Source organism: Lissotriton helveticus, chromosome 7 (assembly GCF_964261635.1).
Source record: "Lissotriton helveticus chromosome 7, aLisHel1.1, whole genome shotgun sequence".
NCBI lineage: Eukaryota > Metazoa > Chordata > Amphibia > Caudata > Salamandridae > Lissotriton > Lissotriton helveticus.
This window is the reverse complement of record NC_136068.1, coordinates 1,703,623,435-1,703,644,898: the sequence shown is the minus strand read 5'-3', so window position 1 is coordinate 1,703,644,898 and position 21,464 is coordinate 1,703,623,435. Positions and strand designations below refer to the sequence as shown.

Sequence of the window (21,464 nt, the reverse complement as noted above, 5' to 3'; positions counted from 1 at the left end):
GACAGCCAGTCTCCCAGAGGTAAGAGTAGATCACATGAAATCTGCACTTTCTGATGGAGGATCTGCCTCATGCCTTGAAGCTTACCTGCTCCTGCTTCCATGAGGAACACCCAGGGAAAGTTGATTGTCCTAGATATTGAAGGTAGGAGCCAACCTAGATGGGAGAGATTCCCTTGGTCTCTCTGACCAGTTCGTATGTAAAATAAACCAAGACATTGCAAGTACGAGCACTACTGTGTCATTTGGCAGCTTCCAATCTAGTCCAAGAATTGGTGGTGCTGACGTTAGAGAAGAGGAGCTAATTTGCTGTTGAAGCGTAAACTTGATCGTCTTGAAGTGCGCAACTGCCAAAAGCTCATTGATGCTTACAAATTTGCCTAGAAGCCGTAACTGCAATGCCCAAGAACCTATCCTCCCGGTTGCCAGCAACCGCCAAAGGGGTCATACAGCTGTGCAGAACACCCTTTTTTAGGTCTCAATCTCGAGACCTATTGTCACCGAGATGCCTCTCAAGGGAGACAGACCGGGGCACGCGTGGGGATACTGGTTTGTGGATGAGCACGTCCAGCCCGGGGCCGTGCACGCCCCTCATGCACCCTACAGGTCTTCTCTGCTCCCCCAGAGTCCCTCACGCACCCCACAGGTCTTCTCTGCTCCCCCAGAGTCCCTCACGCACCCCACAGGTCTACTCTGTTCCCCCAGATACCCTCACGCACCCCACAGCTCCTCTCTGCCCCCCCAGAGCTCCTCACGCAGCCATGAATGCCCCCACCTGTAGCCTCGACCCCTTCTCTCGCCTGCAGCTCGTGCCCCTCACTGCCACCATCACTCACCTTCTCTGCACCGGGCTGGGCCATGATTCCTCGGGGGGTACCGTGGGGGGTGAAACGCGAGCTTTGTGCAGAGACCGCAGCAGGTGCACGAGCAGAGCAGACTCCAAACCCACCGCTCGCTCTGCGAGATCCGCCAATGGGAGGCCGCATGACGTCACCGACCGAGGACGAATGCGCACAGCTCGAAACACTACTCATCAGAGCGTGCGCATAGCGCACGCTGCCGCAGAGACCAGGGCAGGTGCATGAGAAGAGCAGACTACAAACCCAGCTCGCTCTGCGAGATCCACCAATGACCGCGCCTAATGACGTTTTACGCATCCCGGCTCAATTACTGTCTTCTAGTCTCTGCAACATGAACTTTCCCTCTTGCCCTCTGCTGTGCGCCCTTCATAGCCAACCCGTCCGTTAATCCACAATCCAGCCTTAATTCCATTATGCCTTTAGTGCTTATTCACCGTCTAGTGCCATCCACACGACATGATGGGCTCTGCATGTAATATCCCCTCTTTCCTCCATTCCTTCTGTATCGCCGCCCGTCCTGCCCCCCCACCCCTTCGTCCCTCCCCGAGCCCCCCTCCTTCCCAGCAGAGCCCCCTGACCTTCGCACCCCGCAGCTGATGCCCCCTCCCTGTTACCCTTGTCTTACCAATTCGTTTCCAATGCCGACCCCTTTTTCCTGCCACTTACCCCTTACGCCGGGCTGCCTGCGTTGGTGCCCCATCCCCCCAATCCCTTTGGCGCCCTTTCCTTCTACCACAGTTTCTCTTTTACACCGTGCTATCCCCCAAGCCTAACCACCCGTACAGTTCACTGGGACCGCTCCTAATGACATTCAATGCCTTAATAGCTCCATTTACTTGTCGCCTCTGCTGGGAGCCCCAACCAGCTCTGTACCCCCAAATATATGCCTAATCCCTGCAGTATACCTTGCGTACCTCTTCACCAATGAGTGACCTCCAACAATATGATGTTGCTACACATGTAATATCCCCCTTCTGTTCTCTTTGTATCGGAGGCATGATCCTTCTTTAGTCTTGTGTATACACCAGGCGTGCAACACCCATTGGACTCACCGGGCTTCAGAGCCTCCCGTCGTGTGTGGCAGCCCGGGATGAGACAGATCCCGGGCACACACAGAGCCGCACCCGAACGTTTCACAGGTCTTTAAAAGACCATTTGAATGTTAATTAGGCATTGCTGTTTTTTCACCCCTTGTTGGAGGCCCTGCAGCTCCAATCTGCCTACTGATTGAAGTTTCAGCCCCCTCCCCCAATTTTTTCTTAGCCCCCCTCCCCCCGAAATTTGGCTCTAGTTGCGCCTCTGGTATACACCATGGTCAGTTGACAACAATCCCATTCCGACGCTCGCCACTTCCCGCAAGACACCGTCTCATCCTTCCCTTTATACGATAACTTTCACAATTACTTACCACCCAGCGATGTCCTTGCCTGCGTGCGGCACAAGACCCCTTGCCCCTACTCTGCCCATAATCAACCCCAAGCTAGCCCAGGCCCGACCCCCACGGTCCCGAGCCAGTGAAGCCAGCACCAAGGACCCCAGCTGCCCCCCCTATCCTCCGACACTCCTTGCGCCGTCTATGATTGGCTGAAATTGTGGGGGGTGACGAACACTTTCCTATACCTTCCTCCGCCATAGATTCTTGCTGTCCCACCCACTCCTACATCTACTTGCATTGCACCATCTACGAGCGCTGCCTGTGTCCCTCACCCACCCGTTATCTGCTATACCAACTACCCTGCAGCTCCCCCAGCCCACACCCCCCCACCTCACCTCGCACTCTGTCGACGCTGCCTTTCTTCTCCTGCCAAGATTCCCCGGAGAAAGAGGGCCTTGTGCCCGGTGCCCACCCTTAAATACCCCTTATCTCCCTACCACATTCCTACCCTGGATTTATGGCTTAGCTGGCCCAGCCCGATTGCCTGGTGGGCCCGCTCTTTTTCCTTCCCTGCCTTTGCTTCCCTTATCTCCCGCCAATTCTTGGTGCTCGGGCTCCACTTCCCGGGGGTGGCCTCCACTGAGACCCCCGGTCCAGCCACTATCCCCCTCCCCTTGGGGAGTGGGGGACCGAACCAAGGGGCAGACTACAAACCCAGCTCGCTCTGTGAGATCCACCAATGGGAGGCCGGATGACGTGTGTGGCTCCGGGAGCATGCGTGCAGCTGGAAACACCTCTCATCACAGCCTGCGCAGACCGGGTGACACCAAAATGCAAAATAATGGGACCCCCGCCCCGCCCGTGGACCAGCCTGCACGGGAGAGCCCCGTGCCCAGAGCCCAGGCAGGGACAGCATGGCATCAATAGGGCACTTTGACCCGGTGACCACCAACGTGACGGCCACCAAGATCGGAATCACAATGTCCTGCAGGTAAGACACCTGTCCGTGCAGCTGACCCTCACACGCACCCCCTGACTCCCCCAAGCAGCGGACCCCACACGCACGCACCCCTATCAATTCCCCCTGAGATATAAACTGCCAAGCGCCCTCGCACACAGCCCCCGGCCGTCGTCTGCTTGTCTCAGCCATGTTTACTTTCGTCATTAGAGCTGCGTACTCCCCTCACATTTGTGGATGGGTGGCTCCCACGCACACCTGTTGGCAGGGGGCCCTACTCTACACTACTCTCATGGTGTGCAAAGTCTGTATATCGCTGTAGCATTCCTGACCATTATGCACAGTGTGCCTGTTCCACTATGCACGACTGTCCTGTGACCACAGTAGGCAGAACCCATTTGTGTACTGTCCTGTCCCGTATGCACTATCTTCTTCGTACCTCTCTGTGCACTGCTGCTCTGCATGCACAGTTGTGTTTCTACTCTCTGTGCACTGCTGTCCTAGGTGGTGTGTGTGGGGTGACAGTCGTGTTCCTGCCCCTCCGTGCACTGGTCTGCATGCAGGGGTTTGTCGACCCTGTCCCTCCGTGCACTGCGGCCCTCGGGGTGTTAGAGGGGCAGTGTGAACAGTCAGCCCCTGCAGGTGTGAAGTGTTTTGCTCCTGCACTTCCCGTCAGTGCTGCCCTGAGGGCGGTGCTAATGGCTGAACACTACGGACCCTCGTTGCACAGTTGCCTGGTGTGTAACATGTTCTCCTCGGTTAAAAGGTTGACTTTGGGGAACTTGCTTTGATTTGAAAATGTTCATTGCGTGTAGAAATAAACCCTGAGTTCTGGGTCTGGGCATTTCAAAACGCATCTGGGAGGGGCGAGCGGGCTCTGGGTCATCAAGCCCACAAGGCGAGTCACGTAAACTCTCACCTGAGTGAGCCAGAGATCGGCCTAAACTGAGCCGTCTCGGGCATTAATCCTTCCAAGGTCGATATATTAAGCACAGGTACATTTGGCGCTATTAGCCCCTCGATTTGAATTACACCAATGGAAAAAGTGTAAGTGCCATGTAGTCATGTACATTACACTCGTTAGGTTGGTATAAGCCCCATGTGAAATACCAGGAGGGGGCACTCGTTATCATCCAGGTAGCAGTAGGTGTAGCGCCACAGGACATACCTCAGCCGTTTCTAAGTGCTGTAAATGAGAGAAGTTGTGCTAGCGGGTTTAATGGTTCCTCATTGAAGTAAGTTGTCTCATGAGTTGTAAAGTTGTCCCTCGGATGTTGTTACCTGAAGTTCGATCCCCGCTCGGGCAGTCTCATCATTCCATCCTTCTGGGGCCGGCGGGCAGAGGGCTTCTCCCAGCCGACACAGGCCCACTTCCCTTCAAGCCAGGTCATCATCCTTCCTGCCTGCCTGCCTCCCTCGCCCCTCCTCCCCGTGACCTGGAAAGGAAAACTCCAGGCTCTGGGCCTGGCAGCCAGACAGCAGGCCGCAGAGGGGAATGGACAACACCACCACCCTGAACGGGGCTACACGCAACCCTACACACAGTGCCACACTCTTCACCACTGAGGGAGACCTTCCAGCAGAAGGTTACAGGGAAGGCAGAAAAAAATTGCATATAAGGGCAGCAGAACCGGTGTGTGTCAGAAGACCAGGAAATGTACCATGTGCACAGGGCATAAGCTCACCCTGACAGGGTGAAAGAAATGTCATCAGTGGGAAAGTGCAAAAAAAGGGAGAAATATGCATAAGAGCACAGAGTGGGTAGCAAGCAGCAGTGGCGTCACTAGGAGGGTGCAGTGGTGCGGACCCCACGGGTGACACCATGAGTTACCGCACTGGGTGACACAAACCCTAGTGACGCCTCTAATACCAGGGGCTTCAATACCAAGGGCTCCAATGCCAGGGGCTCCAATACCAGGGGCTCCAATACCAGGCTCCAATGCCAGAAGCTCCTTACTGAAAATTCTATTCTCCTTGACTTTGGAAGTGCCTTCCCTGTGTGTTCTTGTGGTTGGAGTGTTTAACATTCACTGCTGTATTATCCTTTTACTTGTGTTTGGTACCTTTTTAGGTCTCACCCTCGAGACCTATTGCTGCCGAGATGCCTCTCAAGGGAGACAAACTGGGGCACGCGCATCAATTTGGTTCTGTGGACGCGCACGTCCAGCCCGGCGCCGTGCACATATCCTGTCCCACATTCACACAGCGCCTCTCTCAATCACGCGCACAGCCACACTCCTGCATGCACACACGTACGCACACACTCCCCTCCTTACCTCACCTCACTTCTAAAGTTCCCTTCTATACCCCCTTCCGTTGAATTAAGTCAACTTTTCATCTTTTCCAAAGAGCTCTACTGTGAACTTAATAGTGCCCTCCCATCTGCCCTTGCAAAGTGCCCTGCCTGCTCAAGTCCCAAGCGTTGGTTGTCTTCCTCAGGGTGAAGCAGTGCAATAGTTTAACTTGGTCCTGAAAATGAGCCAAGAAAAAGGATTTTTCCTATGTCCTATCTCGGCGCTGGGCACCGCGTGTGTGCGTGCGCTCCGCCCCTCCTGGCGTTGGGTTCCTTTCTGTGTGCGCGCCGCTGCTGCCGACCCAGTGGGGACTGCCTCCGAGTGTGCGCGCCGCTGCTCTCTCGCTCAGTGTCTCGCGGTGGTTCGGTCCAATCTGTACCCTCTATTCTCCACTCCCCTGAAGGACTAGAAGTGCAGGAGGTAGAGCTTCCTAGATGCCTGCCCAGCAGCTATATAATACCATCGATATGGCGCCCCCAAAGCATCCCAAAAAGGCACTCCGATAGCTTCCACCTTCCATACAAGAATTCCCCTGTTCACACGCACACACACCGGTGCTGGGGGCGCTTACCTGAGCATCGCCTCTTCTTTCTCCTCATCCTGCTTCTGCCGGTCCATGACTGCCATGATGATGTTGCGCTCCTCCTCGGTCAGGTGGCTCAGGTCAGGGATCTCGGGGGCCGGGTGCGGGCCCTTAACCAGTTGGCCCCCAGGGACGAAGACATACTGAGCGCGGCTGCCTCCGCCCTCCCCCGGTGGGAGCTCTGCTCAGGACGCTGAGCTCCCGCTGTGTGGCGTCTATGCCGGGCTGCCTGTCGCCCCTACGTCCATACTGGCCTGCCGAGCACAGCCTATAGGAATGGTATCCCCTGATAGTGGGGCACTGGTATAGCCCAGTTCGAGGCCGCGGTGGCTATCCCTTGGCCTTTAGGGTGCGAGCGGCGGGTTGTGATACTGTGCGGGGATCCTGGGCTACGCCGCTTTTCGCACGGGCTCCGTCTCCAGCCGCTGCCTCTCAATGGGATCCACCAGCAGCAGCGTTCCATCCGCCCACCCCACCGGCTCTGACTCGAGCACGTGGCTTTACCGCGCATGCCAGTTGAACGTTGTCACCCTCACAGAGAGCGCGCGCCGTGTAAGGCAGCCACGGAACGCGAGTTCACGCGCCTTGAATTACAACTGTTCTCGGGCGGGGCAGTGACCTTGCTGCTTTTGTTTATTAATATCACCAAGCATTATGGGGAACCCTGTGTACTTTGTTCAACCCTGTGTAGTACAAGGAGTGTGAGGCTGTGTTTCTGCAGGTCACCATCAACTTCAAACCTTATCTTAAACTCTGCAAACCCAGGGGAGCGCATCTCCACTTCACAAACATCAAGTCACCAACCAAAACAAGAGACATAGCTTCCAATTCCAGGTATGGACAGTCATGCAAAAAAGTCCAGAAATCACCATTGTCTGACCCACTAAGCATCTCACCATCAAATCACACCTGCTCAACACCATGCGCCCATGGCATATTCTCGCTGCAGCCACGCGCACCTCCCTTCCCCCATACACTCACACATCTCTCTCTTTGCCAGTAGATAGCACAAGAAAACCTGACAAATGCCTAATCAAAAGGGTTGTGACCTATTTACCATGAGAGGGAAATTGCGCTCCCATTTCCACAAGTGGTCACAAAGCTTGGAGTAGGCACAACAATCCCAGCAGAATACTCATTTGTTCGACCCACAGTCTCACATGCTCCTGCTCAATGTTTGCTGAATCTACCATTGACAGCGCTTATCACATGCAATTCTCAGCTTTTCATCAGAGGTGGACTCTTCACTGTATGGGTTTTGCCAACATGTCACAAGGATTCACAACCTTAACTATAATAGCAGCTTTAGCTATTTACTCCACAATGACTCCTAGCTAACCACATCTGGTTCTGTACTCTCAGCGCTACCACTTTTTAACCAGAATATCCTCCTAAAAAAATATAGAAAAAAAGCTTAATCTTACCCAGTTCGGCTGAAAGATGATGCACAGTTTACATGACGTCTTCTGGTAAAATCTGTCACCTGTAAGTCAGTCTATAATCCTTCAACGAAAACGCATTAACCTTTTACCTCTAACCCTGGCAGCCTAGCAGATGATCTCATTCTGCTGTCCCTGCTCAGCAAACTCATCACCTGACCTGACACACAAGAGGCAAACAAAGATATGACAGCACCTTTAGATTTACTCAAGTGGTCAATACTTTCACCAGTGAAGTGGAAGGGCCCTGACATCGCAGAATTCAAGATACCCAATCTTCGCCTCTGGGACTGGCAGCTCTTCGCATGGTCTGTCCATGTCCTCGTTTTCAACATTCATGCTGCACGCTGCAATGAGGCCAACCCTAACTCTGTGAGGCCCGCCTCACCGTGGGCCAAGAGGAAAATACCATCAATGCTGATGCTCTCATGCAAAACGTTTCCAGCCTTAAATTTCACCACATCCCAAGTGCACACCTTTGCATCTCCTAGACCAAATATAAAATGGTACACAAGCAGCGTTGCCCACATTGTTCATTTAATGATACAGAAGGTCAAATTGTCCAATACTCTCAAAAATAGGTCATTAAAATTGCAACTTACAGAACGATCTCCGTGGCAATACTGGAAATAAAGCAGTTTGGTTGGTGTAAAAAACACAAATTACCTCACCCACTGCAGTTGCTGTATGCTTACACTCAATCCTGCATCTCTGACACTAGCGATCCATCCCAAAATATGCAGCAAATTAATTTTATTTTTCACAACAATCATCCTCTTCAGTACCTCAACAGTACCAATGAATTCCGCTTGAGCCATTCTTCAGCCTCATGTTTGTCATATTCTTAACCAGTCTTGGGTCAATCTGCCTCGGGCTCTAAACCTTTTAGGGAAGGTTCCAGAGACAAAGCCCTGGTACAGGAGGCAACTAGTAGATTGCACAATACCACACCTAAGCTATAAGATGGATACTGCTTCATTAGCCCTGGTTCAGTGGTCCAAAGAAAGAGGTCCTATTCCAAGGCCCTGCTTCTAATTGAGATCCTTCTCCTTGGTCCTGATGACTCTTCTTTCCAATTTTATCCCTTAACTTTGGATTGGCTTCATCTCACTCCATCAAAAAAACAACTCAATCTCTGAGTCTTGTTCTAACCGTAGGATTTACAAAAGCGCCAGTTCATTGCTAGTGACTCTATTTCATTGCCAACTTTGTGTTTACTCTTTTGGGAATTTTCGACTCCGGTTCCTCTTTAAACCTGCATACTACTAAAGCAAAATATTTCCTTTTTTTACCGTTGGATGAGGTTGGTTTTACAAAAGCGACTGTTCATTGCTGGTGACTCAGGTAAGGGACATTTTTGGTGATAACAAAGATGTCATAAATGTTACACTATAGTATGTTTAAAAAATACTTGTAAGCACAATTTAAAATTTCTTGGTGTACGCCGCTGCTCGTCGCTCACAGACATGTGCTGCAGTACCTCCTGCTTACTCTACTTATTAATCTACTAGGTCTGTACCTTTCACTGTAAATAGCTAGTATTTTTCTTGTCTCTCTCACTACCTTATAATTGTTGCTCCGTACAAACATTGTCACTCAGCACCACCACATTATCACTCAGTGCTACCCCAGCATCACTAAGCACCACCACATTTTCACTCAGCACCACCACATTAGCACTCAGCACCACCACATTATCATTCAGCACCACCACAGCACCACTCAGCACCACCACAGCGTCACTCAGCACCACTCAGCACCACCACATTATCACTCAGCACCACCACAGCACCACCACAGCACCACTCAGCTCCACCACAGCATCACTCAGCACAATCACAGCACCACTCAGCACCACCACAGCATCACTCAGCACCACTCAGCATCACTCAGCACCACTCAGCACCACCACAGCATCACCCAGGGGCCCACAACATCACTATGCGCTACCACAGCATCACTTCACGCCACAGCATCACTCGTCGCCACCACAACATTACAGCATCAATCTGTGCAACCATTCAACAACAGCTGGTTCAAATATGTTCTCTCAATGTTTCAAGCTTTATTACAAATGTCACAGAAAGATGTTAAAATTTCACTTCTCATCTTGGATTTTGGTCACAATAAAATACACTGAACACAATCTTCACAAACGTTATTTACAAAAGTTTAAGCTATTGCTATTATAAATTAGTATAACTTTTATTTAAGTATTATTTAAAAAATGTAAAAGCCATTGTTATTTGTAATAGCAATACATCTAAGTCACGTAAAAACAACACATATTGCATTACAAATGCTATAGGTGTCACATTTGCGAAAGTTAAAACTATTGGCATTGTAAATGACAAGGCTATTAATTTAGCTATTTTCAAAACCAACACAGAAATAAAAAAAATTGCCATTTACAATACCAATAGATCAAATTTTCCTAATGCGAGACCTTTTGCATTGCATATGCTTGTCCTCTGTGAAGTTACAACATGCTTTCCTACTGTCTCCATGTACTTACAGCACAGTCGCAATGTTTCTATGTAATTACAAGATATTAATGTTTTCTCTCAGTGTGTTTACATCGTGTTACTTGTTCTTAATGTATCCACAGAATAATATTACTTTTTCACAACATACTTACACCATGTCATTGTTTTCTGAACTTAAGCACATTATTCTTTGTGTCTATTTACGTGATTTATTTTCAGCGGTGTACTAGAGCTTCATTTTCTCAACGCATTTACTAAATATAACGTATTTTCTCAATATACTTCAACGTTTTTACTTTTTGTCCATGCACTCACAATTTAAGAGGATCTTTTATCAATGTGCTTAATAATGTATTTTACTGACACATATACGTATGCATACTTCCTTTTCTCCACATACTTAAAACATGTAATAACTTTCTAAAAAAGTTCTTACTTCATAATCTTACTTTTTACTGATGTTTTTACATGGCATTATCTTTTCTCAATGTGCTGATTGTATGTTAATATCTTTTCTCAATGTACTACTTACATCTTATTTCTGCTTACAGATGTACTCGATAGTACATGTTGCTTTTTCTCTGAGTGCTCACAACATTTTATTACTTTTTTGCAATTGTTTTACACCATGTTTTTTTTCCTCTCAGCTCCTTCTTGCCCCGTGAATATGCACTACGAGTTATGTGGTAATGGATGCCCTGTCACCTGCTATGGTCTTGCCGCTCCAGTAGGCTGCGATGCACCCTGTACAGAAGGATGCTTTTGCAACAATGGCTTCATCTTGAGTGGAGACAAATGTGTGCCAATCGCACAATGTGGGTGTGTGTACAATGAACAGTATTACAAGAGGGGGCAAGAGTTCTATCCAAGCAGTTTATGCAAGGATCGCTGCACGTGCGGTGAAAATGGAGTTGTGACCTGCATTAATGTCCTCTGTGATGCCAATGAACAGTGCAAGGTGGTGAACGGCATCCAGGGATGTCAACCAATCAGCTTTGGAAAATGCGTTGCATCCGGTGATCCTCACCTCATTTCATTTGATAACCTGTCCTTTGACTTCCAAGGCACCTGCACATACATACTGACCAAACTAACCGAAGAAGACTCAAGACTGCGGGCATTCTCAGTTGTAGCCGAAAATGAAAGCTTTGGTAGCGGCAATGTGGCTGTTACCAGGATGGTGGCTGTGTATGTATATGGGTATACTATCATCATCGAAAGAGGGATACAGTGGAAAGTCAAGGTGAGTCTGCAACAGCATCAAAGTAAGCTTATAAGGCACCTTTCCATGTTTTAGTTCGCCTGTGATGTTAAAGACATGGACCAATCATATGCACATTAGCATTAAAACTACCATAAAAATGTGTAAGTTCAGCCCAAACCGCTAGTGGGCATCCCCTATGAACAAAAAGATAGACTTAATGCCAGCCTCATTTACATTCATTAACCCAGACCTTTAGGAGGGGATTCATTTAAAAGATGATGATTATGAATAGTAATTTCGAAGGGGGATGTTAGACCTGGCATGCTTGGCGGGGTTTCCCCTGACTTCAAACAGGGTACAATTCCAACAATGAAAGACGACATCAGGCCTGATGTTAATGGTTGTATTTATGAGCACAATGCTTCAGTATTCCAACTGCAAAAAATGTCATGTTTCAACAATAGGACTGCGAGAGCATCATGTTGTTATAAACAGAAGAAAAAGTTACTTTCCAGTAGAAATGCCTTGCGTTTTGTCTGTTGTCACACTCCCTTGAGGACATACTGTATACTCTCAACGCCAAGCTTGCCCATGAGGAGCGAGATCCTCTTAAGTATACCTGTCAGATGCAAGTGACCTCTCAGTCTATTTCATGCCACCTCAATGTCGCAAAAGATTGGTCTAAAGATTGTACCATGGTGCTCGAGAACTACAATGCGGCTATATTAAACACATTGAGTAATTTTGAATTTACTTTTTTTTTTTTTTTTATAAAGCGCCTGGTGACGCCTCCCGGCGTATCCCCGCGCTGAGGAAAAAGGTCAGAGATCAAAGGAGGGGAAGAGCCTAAAGGGCAAATAGATACGTTTGTAGTAGTTTTCTGAAAGTGGCTTCATTATTTGCTAGCCTAATATTGATGGGAAGGGTGTTCCATTTGATTGCTGCCAGGGAACGGAAAGACCGACCTCCCATTCTGGATTTTTTTATACGGGGGATCATGAGGAGGCCCTTTCCCATCGAGCGAAGTGCTCTGTTAGGCTCGTACGGAACAGCTAGGTCAGACAAGTAGGACGGTGCTTTATGAGAGATAATTCTATAGCAAAAAAGAAGTGCTTTAAAAAGAATTCTCTTTCTAATAGGCAGCCAGTGAAGGGTTGCCAAGGTGGGCTTAGAAGCAACTCTTCTGGGTAGTCTCAATACTAGCCGTGCTGCTGAGTTTTGTAGCACCTGCAATCTCCTGACGTTCTTTTCCGAAGTACCAAGAAGAAGTACATTGCCATAGTCCATGCGAGAGGTTACTAGGGCCTGAGTCATGGTGCGCCTGGCCTCCAAGGGGAGGAGGTCCAGGGTACGGTTGAGAGTTTTCATGATCCCAAAGCACTTCCCTACAATTTTATTTACATGGCTGTCACTGTTACTGTTACTGTTACTGTTACTTAGGGTAACAGGGGATTTTACCCCATGGCTGTAGACTGCCAATCCCTGAAAAGGTAGTGAGTGGTTGAAAGTGTGACTGTTTTATGATCTCTACCTGGGAAGTAGTGATATTTTTACATTTGTGTCGGGACCTCATTATTAACACCTCCCTAGCAGTCTCCCTTACTCGCAGGGGGTTGCACCTTGTATTCTTAGGGACACCATACATACCTTTTCCTGATGATTCAGCACGATGGAAGTTGTTCTTTGAGGCAAGTTCAGTATACACTGAGGTGGAAAAATCTCTCTAAATTGGCTGTTCTGCCACCATGTCTGGTTGAGCCACCTCAAAACACTGGAGGGAGGGGGGGGGCTCAATGTTCATGCAAAGTGTACCCTGGTCAGAAGTAGGCAAGCTGCCAAAAGTGCCGCGCACTACTACCAACCCTTCAAAATGAGTGTCAGAAGCTGTGCGGTGCACACTATGCATGATGTCAAGAACTCCACTTGTCATCACACAGACTGCACACTGATGAGACAAAAGTGACAAGGCAGGTCCAGTTTTCTAACCCTTCATCACTGTTTGTTTTCTTTATTGACAGGTCGACGGAGAAATGAACAATTTACCACTAACCCTCAATGACGGCACAATATGGATCAACCAGGAGGGCATACACATTGTTCTCCAGACTGATTTTGGTCTGACCGTACTTTACGACACTGTCTATTATGTGATGATCAGCGTCCCGAGCACCTACAAGGGGAAACTAGGAGGTCTGTGTGGCAACTTCAATGGAAATACCGGAGATGAGTTCCAGCTGCCAGATAAACAGATTACCACAGATGTGAATGTTTTCGGCGCCGAGTGGAAAGTACCGATTTTCGGAGCCATGTGCAGAGATGGCTGTGGGGGCTCTTGTCCAATTTGTGGCCCAACCCAGATAGCACCGTACATGGCCTTGAATTCCTGTGGGATGATCACCGACACAAATGGACCTTTCAAAAACTGCCACAATACAGTGAGCCCCTTTGACTACTACAACCACTGCACATACGACTTGTGTTCTGTGGGCTTAGTAGGAGTAGGAGACATGCTTTGTAAGAGCCTCCAGGCGTATGCAGCGGCATGCCAAGCTGCGGGGATTACCATTGCACCATGGCGGACCGCCACATTCTGCCGTAAGTTATCTATAAGAGGAGTAAAAACCTGCTAAATGATTGGGAGCATGAAGATGTATTTATCTATTGCCGCTTCTGACAGAGTGTTATGTGGTTTTAACAAAATGAAAATGTAGATAAGTAAAAAAAAAAGCCTAGAACCCTGAAAAGTTGTAAAAACTACACAGAGACATGATAAACGTTGTTTTGAACAAAGATAAATTGTTACAGGAGTAGCAGTGGCAGAGCCCAGGGCAGATTCTGGTGACTGTCACCAAAATTTGCTCTTTCCTCATCAAGTAGATTGCTGCACCTTGTGGTGAAGCCCAAAGTGGCAGACTGAAATTGCTGGTGAAGTCAAGTCCCAAATATTCTCTTGGTATTAATGGTAGCACATAAAAGAGGATATCGAACACATGGCAACATCTCTGAACGTGAGTATACCATAATGGCATTAGAAGCCCAACGGAAAAAGGGCATAATGAGTTAAAATAAAAACAAGCATTGCAGAGCCAAAAGATCTGGTGCAGGTTGCCAACGTTTTCACTTAAGCAATTTTTTTTTATGTCGTGTCATTTGCAACACCTTTTATTCTTTGATAAGCTGGTGAGGCCCCCATCACTTAAAAAAAAGTTTGAAGGCCAAAACATTTCTTGGTCTGCAAAAAGCGCACATTACTAATTACTGTAGTAGTCCCTTGCACCGAAGAAAACTAGTTTGTGTGTGGAAGTTCTCTTTTTAAAAAGGCAGCATGTCATAACTCACGGAGGAGTCGGCCAAGATGCATGCTGGAGGTGGAGGAAGAAAAATGTGTACGACACGGAAAAAGACCAATAGATGAGGTGTGGCTGAAATACTATATAACTATGTTACACACATAATTTTATAAAATTATAAGGTCTTGGATAACACCAGACCTAAAAAAAACCAATTGGTCTGCCATTGGATTCTGGGCCAGCCTCTTTGCTCATGGCTTTTCTTCTAAATTTTTATAAATCTTTATTACACATAGAACAGAATCATTAAAAAGTTAGGAAACATTTGAGGTTTGTAAAGACAGATAGAGAGGGTTGTATAGAGAGATAGCCATCCAGAGATAGATGGATAGACTGACAGACAAACAGACAGACAGACAAACAGCTTGATTTCCATACATCATCAAGATTGCTGAGATAGAGATAGTTGGCAAGATATATAGATATGTAGACAGGTTTGCAAATATAGATGTGTAGATAGATAGATAGCTAGATAGGTAGATAGATAGGTAGATATATAAATCAGACAAAGAGTTTGACAGAGCAGACAGAGTTTTAGACAGACAGACTAGACAGAGTTAGACAGATGTGTTGCTTTGCACTCCCAAATAATATAATGACAGCACTTTCCCATGGAGACCCAGACACGGCAAAGCAACAAAACACCTTGAAAGGACCTTCACTCTCATAAGCTGAGGCACAAAAGACAGTTTTCAGAATAAAGCGTAAGGATTTATTTGTGCAACACTCTCTAACAGAAAGGCTTTCCCAGATGTCAAATGAAACCCTATGCCACTGTATATATGTGTGTTTGTGTGTGTGTGTGTGTGTGTGCAAGCAATATTAACACACTTACAAGTAAGCAAATGCATCTGTTAAAAGCCTGGGATAAAATGCAAGCAGATAATAACGATAATATCACTGCAAGAAATAGTCACTGTTAAATACAAGTAGTCAGACACAGGGTATCAAAGGAAAGCATGAAAAGATAAAAAGATATATACACTGAATACATCAGATGATTAAACCACTAGAGATTGGAATGTGCACACAGACACACTCGCACACCACAATGCTAATAGTCTGAGAAAATACATCACTGTTTGCAATAACTTCATCTTAGCACACACCAGACTGGGTGAAACATAGCTGCGGTCAAGAGACTCAGCAAGCCGGGAACTGCTACACTGAAAAAGACACATCTGTCCTTTCAGGTCAAAACAAAATCCCCCTTTCCAAGTGAACAGAACCCGGTTTCATAAACTTAATGCACTAGAAGTTTCCAAGAAGACCTCCTCTGTTCCAAGGAAACTTACTGGAGTTGGCCGATCCCCCAAAATCATTCCAAAGGCAAAGAAATTCTTAAGTATTCTTCTGCATTCCCACAGGTTCCAACCCCTTACCTTATTGAAGCTTGAGAAAGTAGAGAAAACAAAAGTACAGAAAATAATATTGAAAGTGAATAGCCTAAACAAAATGAGTGATCTGGGGGCCTGCTTGTGTGTGCAAAGTTAAAGCTAGAAGGAGTCCGAATTCAAGATGGCATTAGAGCATGTGAAAGCCAATAGTAAAAATGTCATAAAACTTCCCATTGTACACCATAATGCACATTTGTGTACTGCTGCCTATAGCCCTGCATGCTTACTTTCCCAATGTACAACACAAAGCACATTTGGACACCACTGTCTATAACACTGCACTCCAAGTACATTAACACCTTGTCTGCTATGGATTTTCCCCTCCTGTGCTGGAAATCCGTAATCCCCTTAATGCTTGACCAGCTCAGCTCGTCATAAGCACAGCTCCAGTGTGCCTCATGACGAGCTGAGCTCGTCATGAGCATGGAAGGGGTTAAAGACCTTTTCTCACTCATGCTTGTAAACACAGATCCCACATGTTCTGTTCCAGGCAAGGCTGTAACATGCAAACATTTGGAGTTACAAGGAGACACAAAAAGCAAGTGCAAAGTGAAGTAAAATGCTTAAATTCAATTAAAACAATGGTAGTCAAAGGTCATCACTTGGTCTCAATATATGGGAGAGCCGCTGGCACTACAAAAGAGCAGATAGAGAGTTAGACATACAGATAGGTAATAGAAAAACACAAAGAGCAGACAGGGAGACAGGTAGACAGATAGACAGCAAGGTAGGTAGACCAAGAGACAAGTAGATAGATAGATAGATAGATAGATAGATAGATAGATAGATAGATAGATAGATAGATAGATAGATAGATAGATAGATAGATAGATAGATAGATAGATAGATAGATAGATAGATAGATAGATAGATAGATAGATAGATAGATAGATAGATAGATAGATAGAGAGATAGATCCACAGCCACAGAGATATATACGCAGAGCAGATAGAGATTTAGACATTCAGGAAATAGGAATAAACAGCAGAGTTGAACTTTGTAATATAAATGCTAAGTGTCTATTTCAGCACGACATACAAGAGCACTGAAAATAATCAATAAAGTAATACAAGCAGGACACACAGACTAAATTTGTTTAACAATATAACTCTGGTCCTCAATTAAAATGCATACCAGCATGAAATACAAGAGTGCAGTTAAAAATGCTCTTCATCGAGCACATACTAAAAAACAGAAATTACATCTTCATTAATCGCCGGCTTCCCAGTTCAAACAACCCACTCAACAATCTCGCTCAGCATCACTCTCACTCGCATGCACGCCCTGCATACACAGAAGCAGAACCGGAGGTTGATCATTTTTCTACCAGGAGGCTAAACCCTGGCATGACTAAAGTATCCACGGGTCTATTCAAATTCAGAACTACACTAAGCTTAGCAAGACGTGACACTATAATGAATGACCAGTACTTAGGTCTGGGCAATACTTTCAGGAGGACGGATTCCTATCACTCACCAAGGTGACATGTTTCATCATCTGGCTCTCCTCCAAGCGACATGCTAGTGGCGCCAAGGGCTATAACCCTTACAATAAGAAGGGGAGCTCATGGATGTTTTTACTAACTCTAATTGCGCGATCGCGCGCTCTTATCCGATCTGCTAGATGTGAAGAGGTGTTTTGTTAAGGAGTGATGGAAGCAGTGCACATAAGTGGGAAAAGTGAATTAAAAATGAACAGAAGGAGAAAAAACTTTAATAGGTATCTCCTAGTGCCCATATTAAAAACAGTGCAACAACAGTTTTAACATAATAACAGTCCGTATTGAAAGGTATGTCTATATGTTCAGCCACTTGGATTAGATTAATCCTAGGCTTTCTTCAGGACTGTTCAAAACATATATTGCTTCTGTGTAAATTATGCCATCAGTGAAAAAACAAATAATAAAAACAAGGTTGAAACAATTACAACAATGTAACCTGTATCAGTAGGTTTTTATGTCCTCATCTGTATAGGGAATTCTGTTAGCATCTGGAGAAGGAGAAATAATTGGTCACATACCTACAAAGCCACGTAACTCTGGGTATATCTCATATACTAGTGACATTCCAATTATCATCTAGTTACTTGGAAAGTCAAGTGTGTCTTACCCGTACACTGTGAGGAGGACACCCCACCTCACCTGGCAACTGCTCAGGGAAATGAGGCCCCACTCTGTAGAGAAAATAAAACAGGGAAAAAAAATGTTCTGAGTCCCATCATACTCATATGCCTCCTGGGTTTAACCATCCCAGGTTCTCTGTAGTAAAATGAATTAAAACCATGTCACAACTACACATTGCTCCAGACAAGTACAAAAACAGCATCAAACTAAACCCTGGTAATATTATATATCAGACATATCAACAGGCAAGAGTATGTGACTCAAGGGTAAGAAGGGACTGAGCTCTATCCAAATGTTTAGAGCTCTGAGTTGAACTAAGAAAATAGTATATCCATGCAGAAACATCGGGCATGCAGATGCCGGATGTTCTTTCAGGTTTATACTAGTCCTGTCACTTAGCAAGCCTCGTATCCAACTATAAGTGTGCTAGCCTCAGTAATACCAGTATTGCTCAAATGTTAACATATGCAATATTTTGACCAAGTATTAAGATGTACACAAGCTCTCTAATATAAAGGTAATGCCAAAGCGTTATTGCCGGAAACACAGTCTGCTATAACTTGTATTCGCAATGCGCGCCACGTCTCTAACTGCGAGCGTGCAGGCTGTTATAACCTCTTTCATTCAGTGCACCACATTTCTAACTGAGAGCGGGCTAAGCTCTCATTCCATGCATACAGTACTTAGCGAACAGATTTTTGAGGGACACCTCGCTGTCTCGCTTATCTGACCATCGGTACCTCTGGCTTGTGCAGAGCTGTAGGGGAGGTATCGGCGCTAGCCTCACGTGGACCCCTACAATACTTCCGTGTACGGCGCCTGTCACGTGATTACGTATCAGGCGTCCTGAGTCATCTGAATGGGAATTGTAGTCTCCCTGGTAAATACCAGATACAACACAGAACTTGTTACATTGCTATAAAGCTCTTGCTAATGATTACAAATCTCGGAAATACTGGTTTAAGAATCAAACATTTGCTAGCATTCGCGCCAAGAATTTTCAATTCTATTAAGGACTATGCTTTTCTATTCTTTACTGCAAAATCACAGTAGCCAATAAAAACATACCATTAGTTTACATTAACTACATTGCCCATGATGCTTTCTCATAAGCCACGCCTCCACAGCCCATAAGAGCCGTCAGCACAGTCCCATTATCCTCTTTTATTGCAGGGAACATACGTCCAAGAATAACGTGAACAGGTCCATTACATCCTCCAACGTGGAAGAAAACCAAGAATCCTTTGAACATAAACTCTTGAGAGCATCCATCTTCCAATCAGACTTCTTATCCGATCCTGAAACAAAGGAAAATGAAAAACCTGTAACCACTGTATAACAAAAACCAAGTAATGATGTCCACACGTTGTAAGGTTCCAGAACGTTTAATCAGTTCAATTCAACATAGGTGCTCCCTGCTTGACAGGATCGTAACAAACCAACATTCTACTGCTGCCTTCAGGTGACAGCATGGGCCATACCAAATGGGAAGGAGGCGAGGGGGGAAAAGGGAGAAGTGGGAGGAACCAAGTGATAAGTTACAACACATCATCCTCCCTAGGGAGACCACCAGGGGACAAATGTAAATAGGAGCGGGGTGGAGAAAAGGAAGGAGCGGGGAAAAGGGAGAGAAAGAGAGAAAGAGAGAAAGAGAGAGAGTAAGAGAGAGAAAGACAAATGAGCATAGAGGGAAGAGATAACTACAAATGCGCTTACAAGCATAACAGAGGGTCCTGCACAGAAGACCTTAGCCCCGGTAAGCACCTGGGTCAATCTAGAAGGATGAATCCATGGCCTCTACCAAAGCTGGCAGAGAGACACTTTAAACAAGAAAAACTGTCTATGTAAGGACGGGGTGGAGAAATACAGAGACGGGAGGGAGGTTGCCTGAGACATTATCTTCTCTGCCCCCCCCGTTCCTACCAACCGGTAAGTGACTCTGAATCCCCTTACTCTCCCGGTTATATCCGATAGTGAAGGGTAATGCGTGGGCTGGACACCCCAACTTCCAGTCCACCCCGAGCCCCTAAATTCTTAACAAGTAACTGTAAGTCATCATGCTCCTAATAATACAAGTGTCTGTCCTCAAGGAAATAATGTGGACACTGGTGAGAGATCACTACCCCATTGTCATCGCCTAAGAGGCCAACACTTCTGACTTCTAGTTATACTCAGTTAAAATTTCACAGGTGGTATTACTGTCAACAAGGGTTATTAGTTCTGTGATGGCCAACCCAAAGTCAGACTTCTAGTTATCCTCAGTTCAAATTTCACAGGTGGTATTACTGTCAACGAGAGTTATTAGTTCTGTGATGGCCAACCCAAAGTCCTGGCCTTAATCCAACGTGGAAACATGGACTGCCCAGGCGGATGCTGCAGGGTCAACTGATCCCTAGAACTCCTGCTTTTCCGCTATACCAGTCAGCCACCAGTCAGTTCATAAGTTTACTTCGAGGAGTGGGCATTGAACCTGATAGTGAGCCTCTTTACCCTCCTCCACTGTCTCCTCATAATCTTCCCAGACCCCAGGGAACTCTTTTACTATTGTGCTCCAGACTTCTCTCCCTCGTATCATCACCTCCATCCAGTTAAGTGATAATAACTTTAAGATCTTTTCCTTGGGTAGTTTCCTGGACCAGACCGCACTGCGTCTGCGCCTTGTAACACTACAGGCCTCATTCACCTTTTCATCATCGTTGTCTGGTCTTGACCATCCTCCCACTTCGGATCTCTTTCCATACTCAGAACCTGAACCTCTGGACATGGGCTCATTCCATATAATTTCATGCCACTCTCTCCAAAAATTGTGTCGAATAGGATTACACTTTTCCTCCTTTACTCCTTTAGTTGGAGTTACCATACATTTTCCTTTTCTAACAAATTCATTTTTTTTTTCCTAACTTCTTCACTTTTTCCCTTCACAGATTCCTTGCTTGTATTCTTTCTCCTTTCTAGTCCTTTATATGTACCATGTTTTACTTTGAGTTTGTCCATAACCACATTTTTTTCCCATTCCACTCTCCAAGCAGTTCCTTTCCATGCCACCTCGACCTTATATGGTGGTATCCTTTCGTTTAACCGCTCAAACCAGGCTATTTGTGTACTGTTGTTTCTCGCCAGATCACTCCTGTGTTCATTACTTTCTAGGTATATCATTATTCTTAATTTCTTTTGTTCCACCTCTCCGAGATCGGAGGGTTTATTTTCTGTGATGTAAATCGTTTTCCTTGTACTTCTTTTCTTGTATCTCAATTCCAACTCTTTGCCCCATATTATGTTAATGTCATCACCTATGTACGTTTTAAGGGATATGTTGGTCTCTTTGAGTTCAAATCCAAATGCTTCAGCTAACTTACTTTTCCACAAACTCGTGCTCACCGTAGAATAAGGTGACACAGA

General features: G+C 46.2%; 1 protein-coding gene across 1 annotated transcript in view; it reads left to right on the top strand.

Moving 5' to 3' along the window:
* Nucleotides 1-21,464, top strand: part of LOC144769650 (IgGFc-binding protein-like) — a 573,708-nt gene that overhangs the window by 424,729 nt on the left and 127,515 nt on the right. The window contains exons 14-15 of the mRNA XM_078653825.1: nucleotides 10,640-11,235; nucleotides 13,215-13,791. Of these exons, the coding sequence (XP_078509951.1) occupies nucleotides 10,640-11,235; nucleotides 13,215-13,791 (1,173 nt within the window). The remainder of the gene's footprint in view (nucleotides 1-10,639; nucleotides 11,236-13,214; nucleotides 13,792-21,464) is intronic.